Source organism: Ixodes scapularis, unplaced genomic scaffold, assembly GCF_016920785.2.
Source record: "Ixodes scapularis isolate PalLabHiFi unplaced genomic scaffold, ASM1692078v2 PGA_scaffold4__175_contigs__length_147842914, whole genome shotgun sequence".
Lineage (NCBI taxonomy): Eukaryota > Metazoa > Arthropoda > Arachnida > Ixodida > Ixodidae > Ixodes > Ixodes scapularis.
Window position 1 is genome coordinate 35,843,784 of NW_024609879.1, and position 26,467 is coordinate 35,870,250.

The 26,467-nt window shown below is 48.6% G+C and overlaps 1 protein-coding gene and 1 long non-coding RNA gene across 2 annotated transcripts; both read left to right on the plus strand.

The window, feature by feature from the left end:
- The first annotated feature begins 15,234 nt into the window (after positions 1-15,234).
- LOC121048320 lies at positions 15,235-16,232 on the plus strand. The gene is made up of 3 exons (XR_005798917.2): positions 15,235-15,312; positions 15,457-15,761; positions 15,906-16,232. It is a non-coding gene; the product is annotated as an uncharacterized LOC121048320 (long non-coding RNA).
- A 705-nt stretch (positions 16,233-16,937) lies between these two features.
- LOC120848303 lies at positions 16,938-23,916 on the plus strand. The gene is made up of 9 exons (XM_040220278.1): positions 16,938-17,129; positions 17,341-17,448; positions 18,461-18,644; positions 18,737-19,103; positions 19,450-19,614; positions 23,004-23,124; positions 23,198-23,369; positions 23,432-23,577; positions 23,647-23,916. Exons 1-9 carry the CDS (start codon positions 17,030-17,032, stop codon positions 23,817-23,819), a joined length of 1,536 nt encoding a protein of 511 aa, XP_040076212.1. The 5' UTR covers positions 16,938-17,029; the 3' UTR covers positions 23,820-23,916.
- The last annotated feature ends 2,551 nt before the right edge of the window (positions 23,917-26,467 follow it).

A 26,467-nucleotide genomic window follows, 5' to 3' on the forward strand; every position in this document is an offset into this window, starting at 1 on the left:
TGTTGTCCTTACACACCTTGACACATAAACGACACTCCAAAACTTTAGTTCGCCGTGCAGCCCACTGACGTTAAACTGACGGCCCGAACTTTTACGAGAGGCTTGATGACGGCGCAATATAAGACATTAAACAGCTAAAGTACGCGTAAAAGAGTGCCGAAAAACAAAACAAAAACACCGAGGTTTTGCAGTAGGGCCAAGAAAACCCCGATTACTTTCTTTTCTTTTTACAGTTATTTACACTTACTTAAGCTGTTTTAATAGGTTGCACTACTCGGCTATCAAGCCGCTCGTGAAAGTTGGTAGCGCCGGTTGAACGTCAGTGCGCTGCACGTCCAACTGAAGTTTAGGGGTGTCGTACGCTATGCAAAAACTGCCTATTAACATAATCGGCGTGTTTAGGGGTTTTATTTATTGCTCTATCAAAAAAAAATTTAATATACCGTACATGTGTTATACCATGTTATTGTCAACATTGCGGTCCCTCTGGCCAAAACTGCGCGTTCTAAGCTCTCATCACAAACGGCTGGCTAACACAGACGCGCTTAAAATGCTTCGAGCATTTTTTTACTTCCTTTGTAATTACCTGAAAGCAAATACGGGTATTCTGTCTTTTTAAAGTGCTTGTAATAAATGGTCATGTTCCTTGTAACGGCCTTAAAACGCGAACCCATTCCCGATTTGTATTGCTCGACATACCGTTGCGCGACGACTTTTCTCCTACTTATGGCACAGAATAGACTTTCCGTCACGTTGAGCACAGAGTGAGCTGGCGGCCATGCACAAGACTAGAAATCCGCAGCGTATGCGATACACGAAAAGTCCCTAATGGAATTAGAACTCCCAACCCTCTGTGCAAGGCTGTTGCAAGGCGGAGCACAAAAATTCTTTTTTTAACGCGCTCACTTTTTTTCGTTAAAACGGCTTCACGCATCAAGGCCGACGGTCTCTGCCACCGTTTCCGCGCCGCCGTCACCGCTGCCGTCCCCGCTCCTTTGGTTCTCCGTTCGTCCGCGGGAGGGCGAGCGGCGCGCTGGAGTTGCGAATAGAGCAAACGGGATTTATCAACCGCCGCCAGTCTAACACCAACAAGGGTTAAACTTGCAATTTAAGGTTATTATTATAATGCCATTAAATGCAAAGGTGCGAGCGAGCTGGACAAGAAGGATGAAAATAATTCCTGGAGAAGGGGAACAAGACAGACAAAGGACAAACACAAATCTCCAAACACAGCTGGGTGACCGGTGAGCGACCGAAAAAATCCGCCTTGTTTGGGTATCGAACCCGGGACCTCTCCATTACGGGTGGACACTCTCCGCTTCCTCATCGTCGAGCAGCGGGATCAGCTGGCGACAAGCCGCGGATGAAAGGCTTGAGCATCAACAGCCCAAGTGCACTCGGTGCCGATGCGGGCGATGCGGTTTCTGTCAACCGGTAGCCCAGCACAAGCCGTGACCGTTCCGGTAACCGGACAAAAGCTCACCGGACAAAAGCTCACCGGACAGAAGCTCACCGGACAAAAGCTCACCGGACAAAAGCTCACCCGTTTTTTGACAGACCCGGACAAAAGCTCACCCGTTTTTTGACAGACCCGGACAAAAGCTCACCTCGATTTCTCTTTTTTTACTATCCGGGCGAAACACGGGCTCAAATAAAGTGCGGACGCAATGGGCATTGGACCATTTTTAGGAGAACTTGTACCTCATCCACCATTGAGTTGAGTATTTTTTTTTTAATAATTTGAAAGAACGGGAGTTCGGCCTTTTGGAGAAGTGCAAGACAGATGACCAATTTAAAAAATTGTGCGGTATTTTAGATAGGCTCGGGTTCCTTCCACCACAGCTTGTTCCTCAAGAACTGACCACCAGGGAAAAGTCTACCGGTGACATCTCTACCTACTGGACTATTTTGATTGCACGTATTTCAACGGCCGCTTCCGTTATGCTTCTGTTCCATCTGCGGCGGCACCCAGAGCGAATTCTTCCCTTCGCCTGCCTCTGCGCCGACGGCGACCGGAGTTTCCCCCGGTACGGAGGAATATGTACGACACCACTCTTCAAGATAAAGACCGGATGAGCAACACCTGCGAAAGAGAGAGTACCGGGTTGCAGAAGCCCGTCGGCCACGCCCATCCAAGCGTCTTGAGGCTGATTGAATGCCTACAGCAAAATCAGGCGCTCGTTGCCACGGCATTGACAAAAGCCCGGAGAGGTGAGCCCACCGTAAAGCGGGTGCGAAAAATTACTCTGCACCTGCAGAATCGTCTTAGAAATATTTGCGAGGGCTTGATGTACATCGAGATCTACCAAGACTGCTGGAGCTAGTGGGGCACTGCATTCGCTTCTAACCAATCGATAAATAAACTTGTTTCTATTAAAATCAACAAACCATGTGCCTGTCAGATTTAATTTATCGTTGCCTTTTTGTGTCGTACGCATGCACCTAAGTGTTCCGCACTCGTGTTAAGACCAACATGAAATTTTCTCGTGGTGAGCTTTTGTCCGGGTCTGTGAAAATATGGGTGAGCTTTTGTCCGGGTCTGTGAAAAAATGGGTGAGCTTTTGTCCGGTGAGCTTTTGTCCGGTGAGCTTTTGTCCGGGATTCGACCGTTCCAGCTCTTCGTCATGACACGGTGTTGCAGATAGCAGGGTATAGTACAACTACACGGACCACCGAAGCAAACGCACTGTTATCGTAAAAATTGGCTTGTGATTGTGCCTTTGTAGATCATCTTATTCGTTTTGCTAGAGATGCAAACAACGGGCAACAAAATCGTTTGCACATTCCGCATACCTCGCAAAAGCATTTACCCAGTCACCTTGCGAAAAGCCTCCTGAGTCCCCCTGTCTTTTACCGTCCTGAGTCCCCCTGTCTTTTACCTCCTTTAGAGCAGTTTGTACCTGCTAGTAGGTATGCCTACTAAAATTGAAACTCGATGAAACTTACATATCGACCGGAAAAATGGCCACGAAACGTGTTTTTGCGGAACGCAGGGAGAATAAAAAAGTCAGTATTCTACCTGCAGTTGTGACATTATTTCAGACAGATAATGGCAGGCGACTGTCGGTAAGTTTGCGGAAAAATCATTCTCCCGGCTGCCAGGAGATAGACACTGCCCAATTCTAGAAGTTATCCGGAGGATTACCCATACAAGAACGGACAATGATCACCGAGTAGGTTGCAGCACACTTACGTTGAAAATACCGGACTTGAAAGATGTAATCCGACTTATATGTCAACACGGGCACTGTAGAACAACCACTCAAACACAAAAACTAGAAGGAAGTGATCCGTGAAGATTCAACACGATGTAGCACACGCTGCCATTTGCCGAACCGAACATTAAACGATTCACAAGAATGTCTTGGCCTTCTTTGAAGAAATCGACACGGGTAGGACTTTTCGAACGAGATACCATTTACCACAGAAGCGAAATCCACAGCGGGCCTGCACACCGCAAGCCGCATCACACGCGAAACTAGGTCCGGTCTTTGCGACGCAGGCATTCCGAGTTTGTCAACGGCTAATGCGTCATCCATCAAACCACGTGATCACGCTTCTACCGTTACCCGCGCACAGAGAGCGGATTCAAGCGATAAAACGTGTGCGAATCATTCGTCCGGCGGTTACTCACCGTCTACCGCGCCTTCAGCTTAGGGAGAGAGAAAAAAAGAGAGAAGGAGTACAAAGCAAGCAGGCCAGAACAGGGGTGGGATGCGCTTACAAAGGCTAATCTTCAGGGGCATCTCAACAATGAACGCAGCGAGAGAATTTCTCACTTCTACCCAAGGTTGATAGTGCAGTAGATGTTATGCGTGACCTTGGGCTTTAGGCAGGTTCCGTGCTCTGCCTTATCACCAGCTTCGAGACAGTAGTCACGTGACCCTAACCGGAGACACGATTGGCCTTAAACAGGCATAGCGTCTACCCTGCTGTCAATACCGATTTAACAGGAAAGCTCTTTGATTGTCAGCTTTCGAACCTCTAAAGAAGCTGTCCAGTCCAAAAGCGAGTCGTTTTTCAAACGCACGGTTCCGAAATCACGAACGGTACAGCTGGTCCGTTCCGTGAAACCGTACGCCAAATTTGACATACTTTAGCGAATCGTGAAAGTGGCGCGACCGTGTAAACGATGATGATGATGAAACTTAACGGTGGCGCCATCTTCTAGTAAGCATGTGAAACATTCTGCAACGTGTAAATCCGTGGCGACCATAGAGTTATTACAATGTACGCTAGAGGTTCAACTGGCGCTAGTGTCTATGCGACTTCCGGGAGGCAAATTGAAGCAGACAGCAACCAGTCTACTTTTGCAGTGCTCCTGTGCATTCCTATGGGGAAACACGCGCACATTTTGTCTCTTCGCCGGAAAATAACATAAATAACTTGTGTTATTTCGGTTGTACTGTATAGTGTGTACCTTTATTAACATTATGAAAGTGTAAATGCTTTAGTTACGGCATTTTTCTTTACCACTGAACGATGTCAAAATTCGGTGTATTTCAGGCCCAAACCTCTGTACCATGACAGGTATGTAAAAACGAGCAGCGATTCCAAGCGAAATAACGATCGAAAGGAATGTAGAATGTGTTCAGGGTTAGCTAGCATTCTGGTGCCGGTCATATATCGCTAATATGCCCGTCGTGTCATTATATGAAAATGACTCCGTCGTGCGCATCTTTACGATCGGTTAAAAAAAACATTCGAATGTAAAAAATAAAGTACGTGGGCTACAAAAGGTGTGTATTTTTATTATTTTCTATGTCAAGCAGTTTTTATCGGGCACCTGTTTTCTGGCTTCTCCCTTCTTCTGCAAAGATTTGGAGCGTGCGGGTGATGATTGGAACCCAGAACAAGCATCTTCGCACATATTCATGAGCAGAAAGAGTAAAACTAGCAGTACTTATTTATTGGAAATCAGACTATATTACGTGGCTTTCAATTTATTTTGATCGTCTGCATGCACAAGGAGTCACTTATTCAGTGTTACCGCGTAGTTCTTACCGTCTCTCATAGTCAGATGTCTTTCGTTCGTTTGGCACGTATATCTCCCAAGCTAGAAATCGCCGATGCCGTGTTCGCGCTAACAGTGTCCGACAGTGGACATAAATACATGTACGAAGCAGTTTTAGCACCGTTTTTTATGCCACGATTTTAAAATAAAAACGCCGTAACTGACCAATTATTCCGTCTGCGTGACTGAGAAATGTTCTAATGTGCCCAGTGCGTACGAATTAGTCGTGATATTTGCTCTTATACTCGAGCGCAGAGAGCAAATGCACTCACTTTTCTCCATAGAAATGTATTACCGGAAGTCAATTTCGGACTGGTTGCTGTCTGCTTCAATTTGCAGCAGCACACTAGCGCCAGTTGAACCTCTAGCGTACATTATAATAACTCTATGGTGGCGACGGTGGCGGACACCGTGGTGGCAGCTGTTTCCGGCGTACGACCAATGTAAACAAGACGGCCGATGTAACATTTGCCGGTCGGAATTTCAAGAACTGCGAAGCTAGATAGAGTAAAAAGTGTCTGAACGACCGTAAAGGTATGTGGTCTGTCTCTGTCATCTTGAAGTTGAACGATCGTTCACGTTGTGTGCCGTCGAACCAAATCATTTCGTCTGCTCGCGGTCGCCACGGCAGCTAGTCTGCCCGCAGATCGCAAAAATTTACTAGCATACGCAGTTTACAGCATTCACGATCCCTTACCATGGTGAGCAGTCCTCGAAATGATTTGGTTTAACCTCTCAGATGAAGCAGACTAGCAGGACGGCAAATCGCCTCCCGCTATCCTAAGCCTAACGCTCGGCTGGGTCGGCGAAGGCGGTCGCCGAACCGACCGCCATCTTTTTTTACCCGAGTCGTGAACGGTGCTGGCTGCGTTGCGGTGACGACTCCAGCAGCCGGAATGGGAGAAACGAACGAGAAGAGCCTCCCGACTCGCCGAACGACTCGCGCGCGCATGCGCAGTGGCGTCGCGGATGCGTTAAGGGCGAACCGTTCGTGTGGAAACGACCTGCTAAAACTCCCTTATGTTTTACGTCGTATAACTGACATTATAATTCAGAATGAAAAACTCAGCGCGACAATTTTTTGCGCACGATGTACACAAATATATCTATAAATGTATAAATATATTTTTATCAATAAATTTAAAACTGTTTGCACACTATTAGGTTCGCGTTTTTAAACTTCAAAATTTTTTACGAAAGAGTTACACATAAAAGACACCCGAACAGCACATCGTCCGACTTTCCACACACGATGAATCGCCAACGCTCGCAGTCAGAAGGTTGCGAACGATGCTGCGCGAACGGTTTCTGAAAGATGCTGCGTAGGGTACTCCTAGCGCAACGGCTTCGCGACCGTTCGAATGGCAAATGATTCGCGACAACAAAGTAGCGTCTTGCAGCTTCAGTAAGCTAACGGGGCTCGAGAGTCCTAGGGTGCCTTCATGTGCGCTTAGAGAGTCCCACACTCACATTTCCGCAGAGCGAGCGCGGCCGGCCAGATCGAGGCGCAGTATGCTCTCGCGTCGCGATTGCTACGTCGTTGCTCTGCCTACACTGAAGACATGTGCACTGGCACTCGAAGCAACCCTCTCGAGACCACTCGAGTTTAATATATGACTTTATAGCGCAATAGACTCTCGTAAAACTAAAAGTAGAAGTTACTTCGGTTGCGGCGTAACCGGAGGCTTTATGTTTGTTGACACCTGCGTCGACAATGACTAAATATGCACAGAAATATTAAATATAAAAAATGGAGCACGCAGAAAGAAATACAAACCTGGCAGGGGCACGGACAAAGAGAAGACGTTAACGCTACGTATACATACAAAATACGTTGGAAAAGACAAAAATACTTAAATCTAAAAAACGGAATGAAGTTGTCAACGCCGAGGTAAGGCAATGCGAAGGGAGACAGCCGGCAAAAAACTGCAATAGTCCTATAGGCAGCTAAGGACGTATTCCTGATTGCGGTTATAAAGCGCCGGCGACGTACGCCTATGAAGTTGGCTAAATAAAATTCTCGCCCGAGCGAGCTCATGAGTGACGCTTTTCCAATTTCCTACCTCTGCAATGCAAAAAAAAGGGTCGCGGGTCTATAGCCTAGGCGACACAAATATCGATAAGCCATTGGCTATGGCGGTACAATAATGACCAGCCTATACCAAGACATCACCAATATTGGAAAACTCTTTGCTTTGACAGATTAATATTAACCAGATTAAGCCAGCGTATATTCAATATCGGAAAACCATTAGCTCTGACAGTCTAATATTGTACAGGTTATGCCGGCGTATATCCAATATAGGAAAGCTATTGGCTTAGACAGTCCAATATTGGACAGCTTATGCCGGCGTATAGCCAATATCAGAACGCTAGTGGCTCCGACAGTCCAATATTGGACTACTTATGCCGGCATATATCCAATATTGGAAAGCTATTGGCTTTGACAGTCCAATGTTGACCAGCCTATGCCAACGTATCCCCAATATTGGAAAACCATTGGCTTTGATAGTCCATTATGGTCCAATGTGTTTCCAATATTGGGAAACATATGGCTCAGTTGGGCCATTGTTGGGCCATTCTTTGCCACATCAAATCCAATGTTGGCCCAATACTGTGTGCTGCCTGGGTTGGCTTGTGATTGTGCCTTTGTAGATCATCTTATTCGTTTTGCTAGAGATGCAAACAACGGGCATAACAAAATCGTTTGCACATTCCGCATACCTCGCAAAAGCATTTACCCAGTCACCTTGCGAAAAGCGCAAAACACGGAGTCCGTACCGTCCTGAGTCCCCCTGTCTTTTACCTCCTTTAGAGCAGTTTGTACCTGCTAGTAGGTATGCCTACTAAAATTGAAACTTGAAACTAGGGGCAGTGCCAGAGACAAAAAAAAAAAGAGAGACATAGTTGGGAAACCTTGCTCGCTCTCCCCAATTTCTCAACTCTCAAGTGATTGTACCATAATAAATGCACCAACGCCTCTTCCCCAAATTAAAGAAAAACACTATGTTCACTACGTAAAAAAGGGTTTCAGTTCATGCATCTGTGGGCAGGTAGAAAATCTTGCCTTAATTTATTTACACCGCATGGTGAGCGCAACAAACTCACTTGAGATTTACAGGAAAACATCGGTGGTGACTTAAGTTTCCCTGAAATTCTGTATAACCGGTCGTTTGCAGGACCGAATCATCTTCTCGAGCGGTGTGCGTCGCTGTGCAAACACGTCGCTGTGCAAATACAGTCCAACAACACGAAACATAAAAACGGCATTTAGGACAACAATCCGAAGTCCATTGTTCAATTAAGACGACGTAATTTTGTTGAAAACGCCCGCAGCTTTTTACTCACGGTATGCGTCGGGAATCTTCCACATCTTGAAACGAAACGAAGGGCGGTTTACTTTTAAAAACGCTCGCTGCGTCCTCCCGGACCAGCTGGACCGGATCAGCTGACGACGACGGGACTGAACCCATTGAACCTCAACCCCACAACAACCAATTTGAGCTCCGTGTTAGTGTGGGTTTCTACCTCCAAGCACCGAACCACACACCACGAACGTTTCGGCTTTTTCTTGCATCGCCATGTTGACCCAAACATGAACGAGATCGCCGAAGTCAACGCAGCGCTGTCGTGAACCTTGGCTTGTGGTTGCGCACTCGTGGACCCTGTGACTCCCTTCGCTTTCAAAGCACACACGACGATTACGAATGGTACTTTCTGTCTTCCGGGAACATCACAGAGGCACTTCTCCGGTCACGTCTTCGAAACATGTGCTCGCAAACTGCGGAGCTCCTCACGTCCTCACGTCCCGTCAAACCAAAACACTAACGGCGCCATGCGTTGTTGCCAGATTTTCTCCGGTCAAACAAAAATAACGAAAGCAAACCGGCTCTATACTCTGTTTCACCTTACGATTTACCGCAGGAAAGGCTACAAGCGCGAGCTCTTTGCGTTAGGGCACATCTCAGCAGCACAAGCTCTCGTGCTTAAAGGGGTAGTGAAGCGAAATTTTAGCGCCGATCTTGTTGCATAAATATGGGCTAGGGACAGGCACCACCTCGGAAATATAAATATCGCGCTGTAAAACACAGGAGAAGTAATTTTAAACATAATTAAACGATTTCAAATTCTGATCTGGTGGATGGGGGGAAGTTCTCGTGACATCACTTGTGCCAAATTAGCGGCGCCGTTCTGCGGCAATACGGCGTGCCGGCAGAATTCGCCTAAGCCTGAACGCGTTTGCAAAGCCTTGGCGGATAAAGCCCAAGCGTAGTTGGCCACAGTGAGCTCGTTCTCGTTGCGGCTCCTTGCACGACGCGACGCGAGCACGCTTCTGGCACGGCCGGTCGTTAGCCTGGTTTTAACGCCGCGATGCCGCGCTATTGTGTGGCAGAGGGTTGTGGCAACAGCTTGTCACGTCGCGAGCTGCCGATGCGCAAGTTTCCGGCCGACGAGAAACTCCGTGCTGTGTGGACCCGCCTCGCGCGTCCCTCGTTTCCCACGTGGGTTCCGAACCCTGATGATCGCCTGTGCTCCGATCACTTCTGTGATGACGACTACGAAAGAAGCCCCAGGGCGCTGAAGAGCGTCGGTCTGTCCACAAAGAGCGTAAGACTGAAATCAGGGGCTGTTCCGAGCATCTTCTCAAAAAAGCGGAAAGCCAACCCGCTGAGCGAACCGCTCGAAAAGCGACGCAAAGTGGTAAGTGAGCATGTTCTACATAAAAGATTTCCGTGTTTGCAATTCAAACACGAACCATCTTGTACAAAATAATGGCAAGCGACATATGAAACATGCCATAACTCGAATTGAATATGAGCCTATGAACTACGTACGAATGCGCGCATATACCGTACTGAGGCGGCACATGAAAAAAAGTGACGGCTCATTGCAACATAGTGCAAGTGAGCTGACCGGCGGTAGCCGTCATCTCAGGCAGAGGAGGTGGATAGGGGGACGGATGAGAGGGAAGCGTGGGGAGGAGGATGGAGGGAGGAAAAGGTCCAGTATGAAGGTCGAACGCCATGAACACACGATCACGCAAGGGAGAAAGGAGGAGGGGGAAGGGGGGACGGAAGGAAGAGGGGACTGAGGATGAGGTGGCTGGGCAAGCGTGAAAGAAGAGTAAGATGGAGGGGAGACGGGCGGGGAATAAGAGGAGATGCAGGAGAGAGGGAAGAGAATATTAAGGGAAGAGGAAAGAGGAAGGACTAGAGGGGAATGGGGGAGATGACAATGAGAAGCAGCCAAAGGTCCAAGGTCGATACCAAAGGTCAAAATCCACGAACATGCAATCATTCGAGGAAGAGAGGAAAGCAAAGGGAGAAAGCGGCACAAAAGGAGATGGGTCGGGGATGAGTTGATATGAAAGAGAGGCCAGCGAGGCGGAGGGGGTCAGGTAGAAAGGAGGTCAAAGGTCAAAGGCTACGGACAGACGGTCGCATGATTACACTCTGTCAACCACTCAGAATGAAGGGCCATATGCGGCTCCTGCCGTAAAGGGGGCTGTAGCATAAAGTTCAGCGGGTCTTTGCAGTTCTCATTTACCAGATGACCTAACATTGTGTTATTCCTTCCTAGAATCAGGCACCTCTACTTGATGCCACCAACCTCCCGGTTGGAGTCACTGACACATGTTGGGAGACTGAACACGAAGAGGCAGAACCATCTGTTTGCTCAGGTATGTTAATCCTAACTCTAATTTCTTTCGCGTCAACATAGGTGGGTCGTAACAGCTGCTCCAATATAGTAGGCACATGATTCATTACTAGGAGCATTACTTATTTAGTCAGCCTTATTCTCTGTCCTCTTTCGGCCGTTTTCAGCTACCCGAAGCGCGTCCCTGAGCAGTGTGGTTGATTCTGCGGCATCCACGATCCCCCAGGGCAGCCCCAGGACCCCCGCAGGTACGCACACGCACCGAACTGGTTCTCCACAAAGCGGTGTAGCCTGCCTTGTACAGAACCACCAAGAGCATCTCATTGCATCCGTCGCTCCTGGTGCTTCCATGTGACTCATTCGTTTTCTTTTATTTCCCGTCTTTTCATAGCGATGACAAGCGCATCTCTGAGCGGTGTGATTGATTCTGCGGAATCCTCAACCACCCAGGGCAGCCCCAGGACCCCCGCAGGTACGCACACGCACCAAACTGGTTCTCCACAAAGCGGTGTAGCCTGCCTTGTACAGAACCACCAAGAGCATCTCATTGCGTCCGTCGCTCCTGGTGCTTCCATGTAACTCATTCGTTTTCTTTTATTTCCCGTCTTTTCATAGCGATGACAAGCGCATCTCTGAGCGGTGTGATTGATTCTGCGGCATCCTCAACCACCCAGGGCAGCCCCAGGACCCCCGCAGGTACGCACACGGACCAAACTGGTTCTCCACAAAGCGGTGTAGCCTGCCTTGTACTGTCGTGAGCAAAAGTCTGGATAATACGGGAGCGCCGACCGAATTGCATCGCCGCGCTCCCTGACGGCGCGGCGCCTGGTGCCGAGACCCGCGCAATGCGCACGCGCGTCCTTTCTTATCTGCTGGCCCACTCGTTCGCTCGCTTCAACGCGATGCGCTCCTGAGCGATTAAATGGGCGCTAGGTGCCGCCCCGGGAACCAAGACTCTGAGAGCCTCGCTCGCCGCTCGGGACGACCTCGCGTGCTCCGCGGAACGCGCCGTTCAAGCATATCTTTCCCGCGACTCGGCGACGCGTTAAAGACTGTCGCTTCCCTCCATTCGTTACTTTTAAGCTTTGCCCCGGCTACAATGCAAACAGCTGCTGCTCAATTTTTTATGCACGCGTTGTAAAGGGTCAAGAAGCCAAGAAAACATAAAAAAAAACATGGTACTGGCCACAAATTCTCAGCATGGTTGTTCGCGAACTGACCTTAAAATGTTCCGTTTGACATCAACTGTGATGACTTGTACCGGAAGTCATAAAATAAAGCGGCTATGCAACGATTTCCGGACAATGGCCAAATAATTATAGGAATTGTTCTCCGACACTTCTAAAGTAAAGAACTGAAAAGCGATTGAGTGTGTGTGCCATAATTATAATTTTAAACAATAGCAAAGTTTCAAGTTTCCGGCACCCCTAAACTCTCTAAATGACGTGCTCAGTGACGTCGACGTGAGGATGCACCGGTTTCCGTGCGCTCTCCCTCAAGGATGTTTATTCTTTCTCTCTCTACTTCTCTTCGTGAGGCGTTGAGCTGCAGCGATCCCCGCGTCACCGTCACGGCGCGTTTCCCATGGCTGCCGCGCACGGCTGCAGTGGGGGAAATATTTCCATTTCTGATTTGCGATTACACAACAGAATTGCAACATTTTGCAGGAAGGTGATGCTTTTTCGATTCTTTCTGACGCTATCAACAATATAAAGATTACAAGCCACCCAAACTGAACCAGCGCCTCTTTTTCCCTCCGTTTTGTTTCTAGTTTTTTCTTGGGAGGGGGATTAAATAAATATTTCTTTCTTTTTTGGCGTTTTCTTTTTGCTCGTCATTCACCACTTTACCGCGCGTGCATGATCACTCGGAAGGAAGCCCAAGGCTGCCTCGAGTACGCGAATACAAGTTCTGCAATTCATTGCGGCTGCATCAGCATAAGCGACAGTTTTTAACGCGTCGCCGAGTCGCGGGAAAGATATGCGCGAACGGCGCGTGCCACGGAGCACGCGAGCTCGTCCAGAGCGGTGAGCGAGGCTCTCAGAGTCTTGGTTCCCGGGGCGGCACCTAGCGCCCATTCAATCGCGCAAGAGCGCATCGCGTTGAAGCGAGCAAACGAGTGGGCCAGCAGATAAGAAAGGACGCGCGTGCGCATTGCGCGGGTCTCGGCACCAGGCGCCGCGCCGTCAGGGAGCGCGGCGATGCAATTCGGTCGGCGCTCCCGTGTTATCCAGACTTTTGCTCACGACAGTACAGAACCACCAAGAGCATCTCATTGCGTCCGTTGCTCCTGGTGCTTCCATCTGACTCATTCGTTTTCTTTTATTTCCCGTCTTTTCATAGCGATGACAAGCGCATCTCTGAGCGGTGTGATTGATTCTGCGGCATCCTCAACCACCCAGGGCAGCCCCAGGGGTGCTATGTTGCGCTTTTTGCACTCCCAGGAGACTTGGAAGAGGGAAGTGACGTCAACGACTAGAGCAAATGCAGATTGGATGTTGACAGAAGAAAACAAAATCAACATCCAATCTGCGTTTGCTGCGTTGTTGACGTCACTTCCCTCTCCCTAGTCTCCTGGGAGTGCAAAAAGCGCAACATAGCCCCCCAGGACCCCCGCAGGTACGCACACGCACCAAACTGGTTCTCCACAAAGCGGTGTAGCCTGCCTTCTACAGAACCACCAAGAGCATCTCATTTGCGTCCGTTGCTCCTGGTGCTTCCATCTGACTCATTCGTTTTCTTTTATTTCCCGTCTTTTCATAGCGATGACAAGCGCATCTCTGAGCGGTGTGATTGATTCTGCGGCATCCTCAACCACCCAGGGCAGCCCCAGGACCCCCGCAGGTACGCACACGCACCAAACTGGTTCTCCACAAAGCGGTGTAGCCTGCCTTCTACAGAACCACCAAGAGCATCTCATTTGCGTCCGTTGCTCCTGGTGCTTCCATCTGACTCGTTCGTTTTCTTTTATTTCCCGTCTTTTCATAGCGATGACAAGCGCATCTCTGAGCGGTGTGATTGATTCTGCGGCATCCTCAACCACCCAGGGCAGCCCCAGGACCCCCGCAGGTACGCACACGGACCAAACTGGTTCTCCACAAAGCGGTGTAGCCTGCCTTGTACAGAACCACCAAGAGCATCTCATTGCGTCCGTTGCTCCTGGTGCTTCCATCTGACTCATTCGTTTTCTTTTATTTCCCGTCTTTTCATAGCGATGACAAGCGCATCTCTGAGCGGTGTGATTGATTCTGCGGCATCCTCAACCACCCAGGGCAGCCCCAGGACCCCCGCAGGTACGCACACGCACCAAACTGGTTCTCCACAAAGCGGTGTAGCCTGCCTTCTACAGAACCACCAAGAGCATCTCATTTGCGTCCGTTGCTCCTGGTGCTTCCATCTGACTCATTCGTTTTCTTTTATTTCCCGTCTTTTCATAGCGATGACAAGCGCATCTCTGAGCGGTGTGATTGATTCTGCGGCATCCTCAACCACCCAGGGCAGCCCCAGGACCCCCGCAGGTACGCACACGCACCAAACTGGTTCTCCACAAAGCGGTGTAGCCTGCCTTCTACAGAACCACCAAGAGCATCTCATTGCGTCCGTTGCTCCTGGTGCTTCTATCTGACTCATTCGTTTTCTTTTATTTCCCGTCTTTTCATAGCGATGACAAGCGCATCTCTGAGCGGTGTGATTGATTCTGCGGCATCCTCAACCACCCAGGGCAGCCCCAGGACCCCCGCAGGTACGCACACGCACCAAACTGGTTCTCCACAAAGCGGTGTAGCCTGCCTTCTACAGAACCACCAAGAGCATCTCATTTGCGTCCGTTGCTCCTGGTGCTTCCATCTGACTCATTCGTTTTCTTTTATTTCCCGTCTTTTCATAGCGATGACAAGCGCATCTCTGAGCGGTGTGATTGATTCTGCGGCATCCTCAACCACCCAGGGCAGCCCCAGGACCCCCGCAGGTACGCACACGGACCAAACTGGTTCTCCACAAAGCGGTGTAGCCTGCCTTGTACAGAACCACCAAGAGCATCTCATTGCGTCCGTTGCTCCTGGTGCTTCCATCTGACTCATTCGTTTTCTTTTATTTCCCGTCTTTTCATAGCGATGACAAGCGCATCTCTGAGCGGTGTGATTGATTCTGCGGCATCCTCAACCACCCAGGGCAGCCCCAGGACCCCCGCAGGTACGCACACGCACCAAACTGGTTCTCCACAAAGCGGTGTAGCCTGCCTTCTACAGAACCACCAAGAGCATCTCATTTGCGTCCGTTGCTCCTGGTGCTTCCATCTGACTCATTCGTTTTCTTTTATTTCCCGTCTTTTCATAGCGATGACAAGCGCATCTCTGAGCGGTGTGATTGATTCTGCGGCATCCTCAACCACCCAGGGCAGCCCCAGGACCCCCGCAGGTACGCACACGCACCAAACTGGTTCTCCACAAAGCGGTGTAGCCTGCCTTCTACAGAACCACCAAGAGCATCTTATTGCGTCCGTTGCTCCTGGTGCTTCCATCTGACTCATTCGTTTTCTTTTATTTCCCGTCTTTTCATAGCGATGACAAGCGCATCTCTGAGCGGTGTGATTGATTCTGCGGCATCCTCAACCACCCAGGGCAGCCCCAGGACCCCCGCAGGTACGCACACGCACCAAACTGGTTCTCCACAAAGCGGTGTAGCCTGCCTTCTACAGAACCACCAAGAGCATCTCATTTGCGTCCGTTGCTCCTGGTGCTTCCATCTGACTCATTCGTTTTCTTTTATTTCCCGTCTTTTCATAGCGATGACAAGCGCATCTCTGAGCGGTGTGATTGATTCTGCGGCATCCTCAACCACCCAGGGCAGCCCCAGGACCCCCGCAGGTACGCACACGCACCAAACTGGTTCTCCACAAAGCGGTGTAGCCTGCCTTGTACAGAACCACCAAGAGCATCTCATTGCGTCCGTTGCTCCTGGTGCTTCCATCTGACTCATTCGTTTTCTTTTATTTCCCGTCTTTTCATAGCGATGACAAGCGCATCTCTGAGCGGTGTGATTGATTCTGCGGCATCCTCAACCACCCAGGGCAGCCCCAGGACCCCCGCAGGTACGCACACGCACCAAACTGGTTCTCCACAAAGCGGTGTAGCCTGCCTTGTACAGAACCACCAAGAGCATCTCATTTGCGTCCGTTGCTCCTGGTGGTTCCATCTGACTCATTCGTTTTCTTTTATTTCCCGTCTTTTCATAGCGATGACAAGCGCATCTCTGAGCGGTGTGATTGATTCTGCGGCATCCTCAACCACCCAGGGCAGCCCCAGGACCCCCGCAGGTACGCACACGCACCAAACTGGTTCTCCACAAAGCGGTGTAGCCTGCCTTGTACAGAACCACCAAGAGCATCTCATTGCGTCCGTTGCTCCTGGTGGTTCCATGTGACTCATTCGTTTTCTTTTATTTCCCGTCTTTTCATAGCGATGACAAGCGCATCTCTGAGCGGTGTGATTGATTCTGCGGCATCCTCAACCACCCAGGGCAGCCCCAGGACCCCCGCAGGTACGCACACGCACCAAACTGGTTCTCCACAAAGCGGTATAGCCTGCCTTGTACAGAACCACCAAGAGCATCTCATTTGCGTCCGTTGCTCCTGGTGGTTCCATGTGACTCATTCGTTTTCTTTTATTTCCCGTCTTTTCATAGCGATGACAAGCGCATCTCTGTGCGGTGTGATTGATTCTGCGGCATCCTCAACCACCCAGGGCAGCCCCAGGACCCCCGCAGGTACGCACACGCACCAAACTGGTTCTCCACAAAGCGGTGTAGCCTGCCTTGTACAGAACCACCAAGAGCATCTCATTTGCGTCCGTTGCTCCTGGTGGTTCCATGTGACTCATTCGTTTTCTTTTATTTCCCGTCTTTTCATAGCGATGACAAGCGCATCTCTGAGCGGTGTGATTGATTCTGCGGCATCCTCAACCACCCAGGGCAGCCCCAGGACCCCCGCAGGTACGCACACGCACCAGACTGGTTCTCCACAAAGCGGTGTAGCCTGCCTTCTACAGAACCACCAAGAGCATCTCATTTGCGTCCGTTGCTCCTGGTGGTTCCATCTGACTCATTCGTTTTCTTTTATTTCCCGTCTTTTCATAGCGATGACAAGCGCATCTCTGAGCGGTGTGATTGATTCTGCGGCATCCTCAACCACCCAGGGCAGCCCCAGGACCCCCCCCCCCCACGTATGCACATGCACCAAACTGGTTCTCCGCTAAGTGGTGTGGCCTGCCTTGCACAGAACCACCAAGAGCATCTCATCGCATCCATTGCTCCTGGTGCTTCCATACGACTCATTTATTTCCTTTATTTGCTCGTCTATCCATGTCCATAGTGACCCAGGGTGCATCGTCCAGCTGGCTCCTCGCTCTTGCTGCATCCCCAACCACCTTGGTACAAACAGGCAGCCCCAGCATGCCCACAGGTACGCACACGCACCAAACTACTGGTCTACTGCAAGGCAGTAGAGAACCAGGCCATCCAAGGCAGGCTACTGTAGCCCACCTTGGATGGAATTATCAAACGCATATCCAGATTTCCTAACTGGTTGCCATCTTTGACATCACTTAAATATTTTCAAGATAATTCATGTGACTCCATCGTTTCCTTCTATGCTTTTTCCGGACTCTCTTTAGCAACCCAAAGGGTCACAAGTGCAGGTACACCCACTCTGCACGCAGCATCCAGGCGCTGCAAGAAAAAGTGTGCAACGACGCAGACAGCAGGCTTGCAAAGAAATGCAGGTCTGGTCTTTCACTGAAATGAATATTTTGGCATGGCCCAGATTTCACTTTTTAATATTGGTGATATATAATTATACATTAATATAATAAGAATTTCACTTCTGAACATTTGTTAGTGCAACTCTTCCCAAACTGGATTCATAAGGTTCCTGGTGTTCACCAGAGAAGTATTACTGGTTTACCACACTTTTATATTTCCTCAACTATCCCTGCACCTCAGTGAAGTGTCTTTTTAGTTTGACCACCACTGTGGGAAAATGCAGTCACTCAGTGGCAAACTTATTTAGAAAGGTCCATCATTGTTTTTCAAGGTCTGTAGGCTTTTGTACTGCTTTATTGCATTAGTTCCAAGAAAAGAATCATAATAAGTTTCAATCCATATGAAATACATAATACGTAATCTGGGCAGCTGTTAATATATTATTTTCTTTTATGCCCTATACGTGTGCCTTTCTCTGTGTTAGCTTTATAATCTTATGCTGGGGTTACATGGATGCAACCATAGCAGATCAGAGCCAGCATCAACCAACATTATGTGCCCACCCCTCCATTCTCCTTCCAAGCACAGTTGTCTCCTCTCAATCCGATGCACTATGGTCATGTTCATGCAGAGATAGCCATATTTCATATTGTGCTCACTTGTGGTCTCCGAGTAGCCTCTGAGTGGGTCAGGCGGCACGTGATGTCCAAAAGTCTAGGAACTACTGATATAGAGAATGAACTGGTGTCATAAGATAGCAGCTTGTGCATGGAACTTGGAGCCAGGTTTTTTTTTATATACTGGAAGAGGCTACAGATACAGTTCTTTGATGGGACGCTTTGCTCAATGCTGTGAAGGTAGGGCCAGACCAAGACTTTTATATTGAGAAGAAAGTGGGTTGGGGGTACAGGTGTATCCTTGTGTGGCATTTGCAGGAAGGGGAGGGAGAAGCCACCTTCTGTCTTCACGTGTGGATGTTTGTTCATTGTATTGAAAAATGGCATGTTTCTAAAGCCACACACTGTTCGGTAGCAATCCAAGTATGCATCAAGCCACCGTCAAGGACCCGGACTGTCCAAACAGAGGTTTCTGGGACACTGTTGTGGGCTTCCTCCCCGTTGCATTCCTCGCATCCATGGGACCTCGATTCCTCGGGCGAGCAGCAAAGACAAGACGCCGACCCTGACTATTCTCCATCGGAAGACAGCTTTGAGAGGTTTGTGTGAAGGTTCTGTTAAGCAAGGGTTTATGGGATCATCCATAATGAATAGTTCAGTTGTTTAGATGATCGTTATTTTTCTATCGCAGGCCTGAGAAGCAAGCGCCATCCCTGGTGGAAGAGAGGAAATTCATCGTCTTTGAATCCTGCCTTGACGTGCTGCTCGACACGTGCCAAACCTGTGCTGCCTCTATCATTCACATGGACAAGAGTGTTCAAGGCTGCTGTCTCCAGGTTTCCACCGTTTGCAAGAATGGCAACGTGGATAACTGGTGTAGCCAGCCGATCATCAGGCGAAAGCCGGTTGGCAACATCCTCATGGCTGCTTCACCTTTGCTTACTGGCTGCTGCATCAAAAAGACATTGAGGATGCTGACTGGTATGGGGATAGCCTGCTTCACCTACAGGACCTTCTTCACGATCCAGAAGGCGTTTCTCCGTCCTGCAATTGAAAAGGTACTCTGAGGCTAAAGCCCAACATGCAGAAGGCTCCTTGCCACTGTCCTTCTCGTGCTCTTTCAACTTATTGGCCCGAAACAAGTGGGCCCAGGAACTATCTGCCGTAGAAAGTCGGGTTTTCTCACGCAGGTGTAATAGAAAAATCGAGGATCGACCTCTTCCTCTGTGTGCACTTTGGGCTCTGGACAGACCGGACCCTTGCACTATTAAAACTAATTTATTCAGGCGTAACAGTAGATAGCAGAAGAGGGGACCTGAATCTGTTTATCTTCCACCCGAGCCCAGTTACATTAGAGTGAAGCCCCGTTTACATTTTGAGGAATGCTCTGTCTTTCAAAACCAGGTGTGGAACAAGCATCAGCTGGACCTGTTCACAGCTGCTGCAGGAAAGCAGCTGACGATCGCCGGTGATGGGAGGGCGGATTCGCCTGGTCACAGTGCCAAGTACGGCACCTACACCATGCTGGATGTTGACAGTAACAAGGTCCTTCACGTGGAAACTGTCCAGGTATGTACATAAACTCTATGAGTGCTATACTTTCCACACTGTGAAAATCACAGGCTAAGAAATGTATATAGAGTACCACAAAAACTGGCGCGCACTGGGTGTGTGAGCCAACACAGTATTGCTCGCAGCCCTATTGAGGGAGTTCTAATATTCTTTTGCGATATGCCAAACTGGCAAATTAACAAATATTAATTACCTCACTTTTATATATTAATTTATGCACAAGCCGCTCAATATAAAAGTTGTAGAGCATGTTGACAACATCCGATCGTGTCGTTTCCATCACAATAGCCTTTCTGTATCTAATGTTATCAATTTTAATGAAGGTGTGCAAGATTTAAAAGAAAATCCCATCGATTAATCGGGTTGCACTCGTTTCTAGGCAAAACACATCAAACAAGATCAAAAATATATATTTCATCTCTTGGCGATCGCTTCTACCATGGAATAAATGACGAAGGGCTCAGTGGGGGTCAGCATAGTTGTGCAGTTCATAATAGTTCAAAGAAGCTTGCAGATTTCCGTAGAGGCAAAAAGTTTGTTGACATCCTCTGGCAGGAATAAGTTCCTTTGCTGCTTCACAATCATTCCCGCCTGCACAGCGTGGATGTGGGCGGGGCACAGATCTCTCTGAACTTTCTTTAGGTTGCAAAAATCGCGCCTGATGTTTACTATGAATTCAAATTTCTCTAAAGGATTCTTTTTCATACTGGTGTCCTCGTCCGTGACTGCACAGTGGCTTTTTTCTCGCTCTCGAGAGGGAACCACTTAGTTCAAATGTAGTGTTGTTCACATGTCCTCAATCCAACGAAAGAACATTCGGAAAAGGAAGAAAAAGCCCGTGAACAATTCCCAAGACACAACAGAAGAAAGCGCGTTGCTCATCTGATTCCCTCTAACTGATCCGCCATCATCGGTTCAGGCGGCTCCTTCTGTCACGGCTTCAGCGATTGTCAGGGTATAGACAGAGAGGAAGGACCCATTCATCCCTGTGCGGAACTCCGCCAATTATGTTGACGGGTCGTTTTCCCTCGCGCTCTGGGAGTGTTCACAGAAAACACAAAAGGAGACGGGGGAATGCCGAAAAATTGTCCCACGAAGGTGGTGTCATTTGTTCAGCTGAGCTGCACAAAATTTTTCTTTTGCATCCTTGCCGCTGAGAGGCTCGAGGCGCAGCGCGCTCGTTTAGGCCGCCTGCGAGAGATGGCGGGAATGTAGGTATGGCAACGTCGCCAGCACGACCAAGGTCAACTGAATATTGTAAAGCCTGTTTCTGTTCTCCCCCCCCCCCCCCCCCCCCTCAATGTTATTGTTGCTGCACGTACCCGCCGAAGAGTGGGGACAGGTGTTTTCATTCTGAGGAGTACGGGAGTAGTAGGGTGGAAAAGCGAAAACTTTATTCATACTTTTCTTTTGGTTAACCCACATACCGATTAACCGGTTAAAAAGATTGATTAATCTGAAAGTTAATCAATCAGTTGCCCAGCCCTAATTATTAGCATGTTTATTTTATTTATGCTGTAAAATGTTCTCTCCATTTTGTTTCAGTCCAATGAAACCGGTGGGGAGTTACCACATGGAGCCGGAAGGCCTCAAAAGGTCCCTCAACATCTTTGATGCTCACTGCCTGGTAGTGGGTATCCTAGTGACGGACAGACACCCCCAGCTCAACGCCTGGCTGGCACGGGAGCACCCGGACATTTGCCACCTGTTCGACTGCTGGCACGTGGCAAAGGGTAAAATTTATAATGGTCCTCTCCAGGCACGTAGCCAGGATTTTGTTTCGGGGAGGGGGCCCGTCCATAGCAAAGTGCTGTATGAGGGGGAGGGGGGAGAGGAGGCCCCAGCAAAATGGAAGATTTTGGAGGGGGGAGGCCGGACCCTATGGCCTGGTCCTCTCAGTGCCAATAAGTTACACTATCATCAGTGGTGTGTGGGCTGTTATGATCAATGCTGCTATTTGCAAGTGAGTGCAGTAGGACCCCATCAATATGTTTTTCAGGGGACAGCAGTAAAAGAGTGTATAATCAGGGGAAATGTAATAACTTACAAGTATAATGCTTTTGGGGGTGTATATATGTAACAATAAGCAACAGTCGCACAATAATTTGTTTCTCACAAACTTCACGGCCATCGAGAAGGGTCAGATTTATAGTACAGTCATTTCTCGTTAATCTGAACCTTGTTACTATGGACACCCCGCAATATGGACAAAAGTTTCGTCGGCGACCGGTTTCTCATCATGCAATTCTTCCTCGTTAATATAGAAACACGCAGTCAGGACTATAGACAGCTAGTTTGGGGACGAAATGGGTAAATACAGGTATTTTTGCCTCATTATTATGGATACGGGTTCACGTGGCAAAAAAATAGACCCGCAGAGGTCCCAATGTGTACCCGGAATTCACTATTGTCCGTTGCCCCTCTTGATATAAAACCTACGCTCCGAAAGGTGGTGGGATTTTTTCAACCTTTCAAGCCAAAAGGTATGTCGTCCCGTTCCGGGATAACATACCCTTAGTCACCCCCACTCGCTGTGCATCAAATGCGAGGTTGGACGCTTCTGCGGTCAGTTTTAGGGTGGACAACATGATAACTAAGCACGAGTGGACAGTGCTACGCTTGTTACTTAATGTTGGTTTTTGACATTGCTTCGGTATGGATGACTCACATTATGGATGATTTGTCTGGGGAATGGAGACGTCTATATTAATGACACACGACTGTACCAACATAAATAAACTGTTTCTTTCTTAGGAGCTTACCTTAAACTGGATAACTGATACAGAGACGTAATGAAAAAATGGCGATCGAAAAGGGTGTGCAAAATTTGCAAGCCCATTGAGCTACTCAAACAGTCTCTCCGCCTAAAGTACTGCTTGGAGCACACCGGTACTAAGCAGCAAAGTTGAGCGTGTATGCTTGACTGTGCATCATGCACAATTGCCACCTCCAAACTCGTTCCAAAATGAAATAGAGTGCCGATTTGTGAACCTAGCAGCTGGGAAAGCAAATGCAGTAGGAAATAAATGCCCATACCTATGGTGATTTGAAGTGAGCCGGAGCAATAATAATTTAATTGACACTGTGTTTGCTCCCATATAAAGAACTCTAATTGTAATTGTTGCTACTGCTGGTATAAGATATTTTGAAATGTAGGAAATGTGTGTTGACAGATTCCAGGCGGCACCCACTTTTTAAGAGAGGCTAGTGGCTCTGCTACGGCCATAGTTGCCTCACCTTTACATGGCTTGCAACATTTCATTTCAGCTACCAAGAAGAAGCTGGTTGGGGCTGGGAAGTCGCGGCACCTGGAGAAGCTGAGCTCCTGGACCAAGGCGGTGGTCAACTACCTGTACTAGTCTGCGGGGACGAGTCCTGAGAACCAGGACCTCATCCTTCCCAAGTGGAAATCCCTGGTGGCGCACGTGGCAAATGTGCACTCCCACCGTGATCCTCTGTTCCCAGAGTGCCAGCATCAAGAGCTACATAAGAAGTGGCTAGAGGAAGGTAAGGATCTCACATCTGTGATGCTTAAAATACACAAGGCCATAATTTATCATGTCTCACACACTTGTTGTAGGATCGCCTGCTCATCAGAAGCTGCGGGAGATTGTCCTTTCCCCACACCTCGTACGGGACATCCCTCGGCTATCCACATCAGCACAGACCTTTGCAACGGAGTGCTTCCATAGCACCCTGTTGCAGTTTGCACCGAAGCTAATGCACTACAGCTTCCGCAGCATGAAGGCAAGGTGTGTACGAAAGTCAAGTCATTTTTCTTTTGGGTGTTTCTGAATCATGCATTTACTTTCAGGACCTTCCTGGCAGCCTTGCATTATAACGAGAACGCAGGAAGGCCCCAGGCAGTGACCAAGGATGGGGAGCTCGTCTGGGTCATCAAGTTCCCTAAAGCGAAGAAGGGGGCTGTGGTTGCTCCGCACAAAACTGGCTGCACATACGGTATATGCCAGTGCTCATTTATACATAACTGGTGCAGATTCTTGAATGTTTTCGAATCTCTCGTTACAGAGTATGTGGGGGAGCTGATGGCAGCTGTGCTGGACCTGTGCAAGACCATGCCCTCCTATGCTGCCGCCATTGAACTGCACAGCCAGGATGCACCTCCATTCCTGTCCAGTGCATATGAGTGTGCCGACAAACAGGCACTGGTGCAACAACACCAGTCAAGGTTTAACAGGTAGCGAGATGAAAGTTAGGGCCTGGCTTTGTACAAGTCCTTGCAAGGTCACACTGGCACAAATCCACGTCCCTGAGTGGGGGAGTAGCTGCCGGTCTCGCAGTGTGTGCTAGATGCCTTTCTCATCTCTCGTCTCTTGTGTTGCTGCCGCTCTTGGTGTGGTGCAGTATGAAGCGTAGAGCGTAGGCTCCTCCTAGTAAGCAGCACTGTAGGGGAGAACCCTTCCGACACCACAGCAGGTGCATTAGGGTAGTCGGTGCAGTATGAAGCGTAGAGCGTAGGCTCCTCCTAGTAAGCAGCACTGTAGGGGAGAACCCTTCCGACACCACAGCAGTTCAGTGGGTTTTAAGCAGGTTCTGTCCAGCCTTCACCGCTCTCTACTTCTCCGTTACGCTGGAGGTCCATTGCAATTCTATTGAAGTCCACGATGTGGTCATGAAATCCGACTCTTTTGTGAACTCGCACTTTGCGTGGTGCAAGTTCACTCCGACGTCGTGGAGGCGGTGGAGTAGAAACTTAAGATTTTGGTCGTGCTCTCCTTTGTTCTCTAGATTTTGTCTAGGATCCACAAAATCTCCCGCTGGAAGAGTTCTGGCGCTGTCACAATGCCAAGCGGGAGTCTCTTGAACTGAAAGTGCCCCACTTGTGTGATGAAAGTTGTCAGTTCTCTCAACTCTAGAGCTAGTGATGTTTGCTGGTAGCGAGCACTGGCATCTAGTTTGGCGAAAACTGTTGCTTTTGCGAACGTTGGAAAGTTCTCTTCCACTGTCGACGTGAAGAGGCACTCCCTCACTAGCTGTTGGTTTAGCTGCGTGTAATCTGTGCAGACTTGGAGGGAACCATCTTTCTTTTTGTCAGCTAACATAGGTACACCCATGCTGTGGCCTGGTTGACTCTTTCGATGACGTCCATGTCTAGCATGCATTGAAATTCTTGTTGCACTCTGGGTAAGAGAAGTAGGGGTACCCGTCTCGAGTCTATGATTGTGAATGGTCTCGCGTCTGGGTGAAGCGTGACCTTGTACTGCACATCTGACCTCCTACTGGCAAGCGTCAAAACTAGCTTTACCCAATAGACCGATCTCACCAGCCAGTTTCACTACGCCACCGCTGCCGCAATGCATTGAGGGAACTTTAGTCTTTCTGCACGTGCGACAACTTCGCTGGAGCTCTGCGCGTGTACAGCACGAGACGGCACGACCCCTATCGTGCACTGCCGTTTTCCTTCTGTGAACTAAAGTTATGGTGGCGTCACGCATGCGCGGAACGCTTGGTGAGTTCGGTCTATTTTTTAACAAAGCACAGATCCTCTCTTGCCAACCTAATTTTGTACAGTTAGGTATGAAAGAAACTGGAAGGACGGAGCGAAAAGTGAGGTGGGACAAAATAAGGCACAACTTTGCGGGTCGGTTTCCAGACAGCATCAATCTAGAAAGTCCTGCCTGTTTATTCGAGTAAGTAGAACCACAATGTATTAATCAGTAATGATAAGTAGCGAATACCTCATTTTGTCCCGAACCCCGAGCAAGTGGGGTAAAAAAAGTGCCTCAGCAGGATAATATATAAAAAGAGAATCACTCGCACCCTGTACTGGTTGTACCGATTATGCCTTTGTAGCAAGTCGTTTTGGACGTCTCGAATGCAGGCGGCAGAGCGAACGGAGTGATGCTGTCGCTACTCCTATCCAAGGGCTTTCATCATATGATTTGCACACCATACATACTCGTCTTATTTTGTGCATACAAGCCATTGTGAACAATGGGACGACGAGAAAATAGCTATGAAGCAACCACAAGACTCAACCCTTTAACCACCAAGTTATTTTCAAAAACAATATACAAGCTTTCCCAAATTTTTCTATTTGCACATATTTTTTCTTATGTCGTTCTGATTTTGCAAATGCATTACTTGATTGGTTTCTGATTGGTATTAACACAAAACTTTTAAAAGGAAAAGTTGATTTTTATGGAAGCTTTTCCTCAGTGCATGTAAGAGTAATAGAATAACACATGCTGAAGTGTGCAGTATTTATTTGAACATACGCACCGTAACAAAAGATAAGTGCCTAGACCTTTCTCAGTACTAGTGCTAACAAATACATCTCAACCTGCGGTTTGCCAATGATTCCTTGCAAAATTATTAGCGCAAGGAACACCATCATCACTTTGCGGTCCACCGGTTTCCATGAAGAACCCCGCGCTGAGAAATGCGGGACCGCGTAGTGGTTTGTCTCTGTTTCAATAGACATCTTCCAAAATCGAAGCGCCCCATTGCGGCGAAATACCATGCAGTGCACTCTGGGAACTAGTTGGCCACCGGTTTCGATCGAGCAGCTTCATGTCATGCTATCACCCCGTGACCGAATGCGCTGCTGGCGTTTCTAATTGTCTGACTTTTCACGAACGTACAATACATTCATTCTCGAGTGATGCAAAATTTCGTTCCCGAAGCACCGGATATTGTGCGTGCGTATACAAACGCAGTAAGACGTGCCTTAGACACCTCACCCCACGAGTGCATCTTTGAGCTCAATTTCAATAATCCCGTCTAGTACCAGTGAACTACATCTGAAATGTTGTCACCTTGAGCCTTACACATATTTTGTTTGCCAAACGTCCGCTTCTTGTTACTTCATTCAGCGAAAAGCAAGCTG

What these genes read in the sequence shown, in the direction of transcription:
- LOC120848303 (XM_040220278.1), top strand. Translation starts at nt 17,030, where the DNA reads ATGTCCATAGTGACCCAGGGTGCATCGTCCAGCTGGCTCCTCGCTCTT. An exon ending in AGGCTTGCAAAGAAATGCAG is followed by an intron (nt 17,449 to 18,460) that starts GTCTGGTCTTTC and finishes ACTGTTCGGTAG; the next exon opens with CAATCCAAGTATGCATCAAG. An exon ending in CAAAACTGGCTGCACATACG is followed by an intron (nt 23,578 to 23,646) that starts GTATATGCCAGT and finishes CTCTCGTTACAG; the next exon opens with AGTATGTGGGGGAGCTGATG.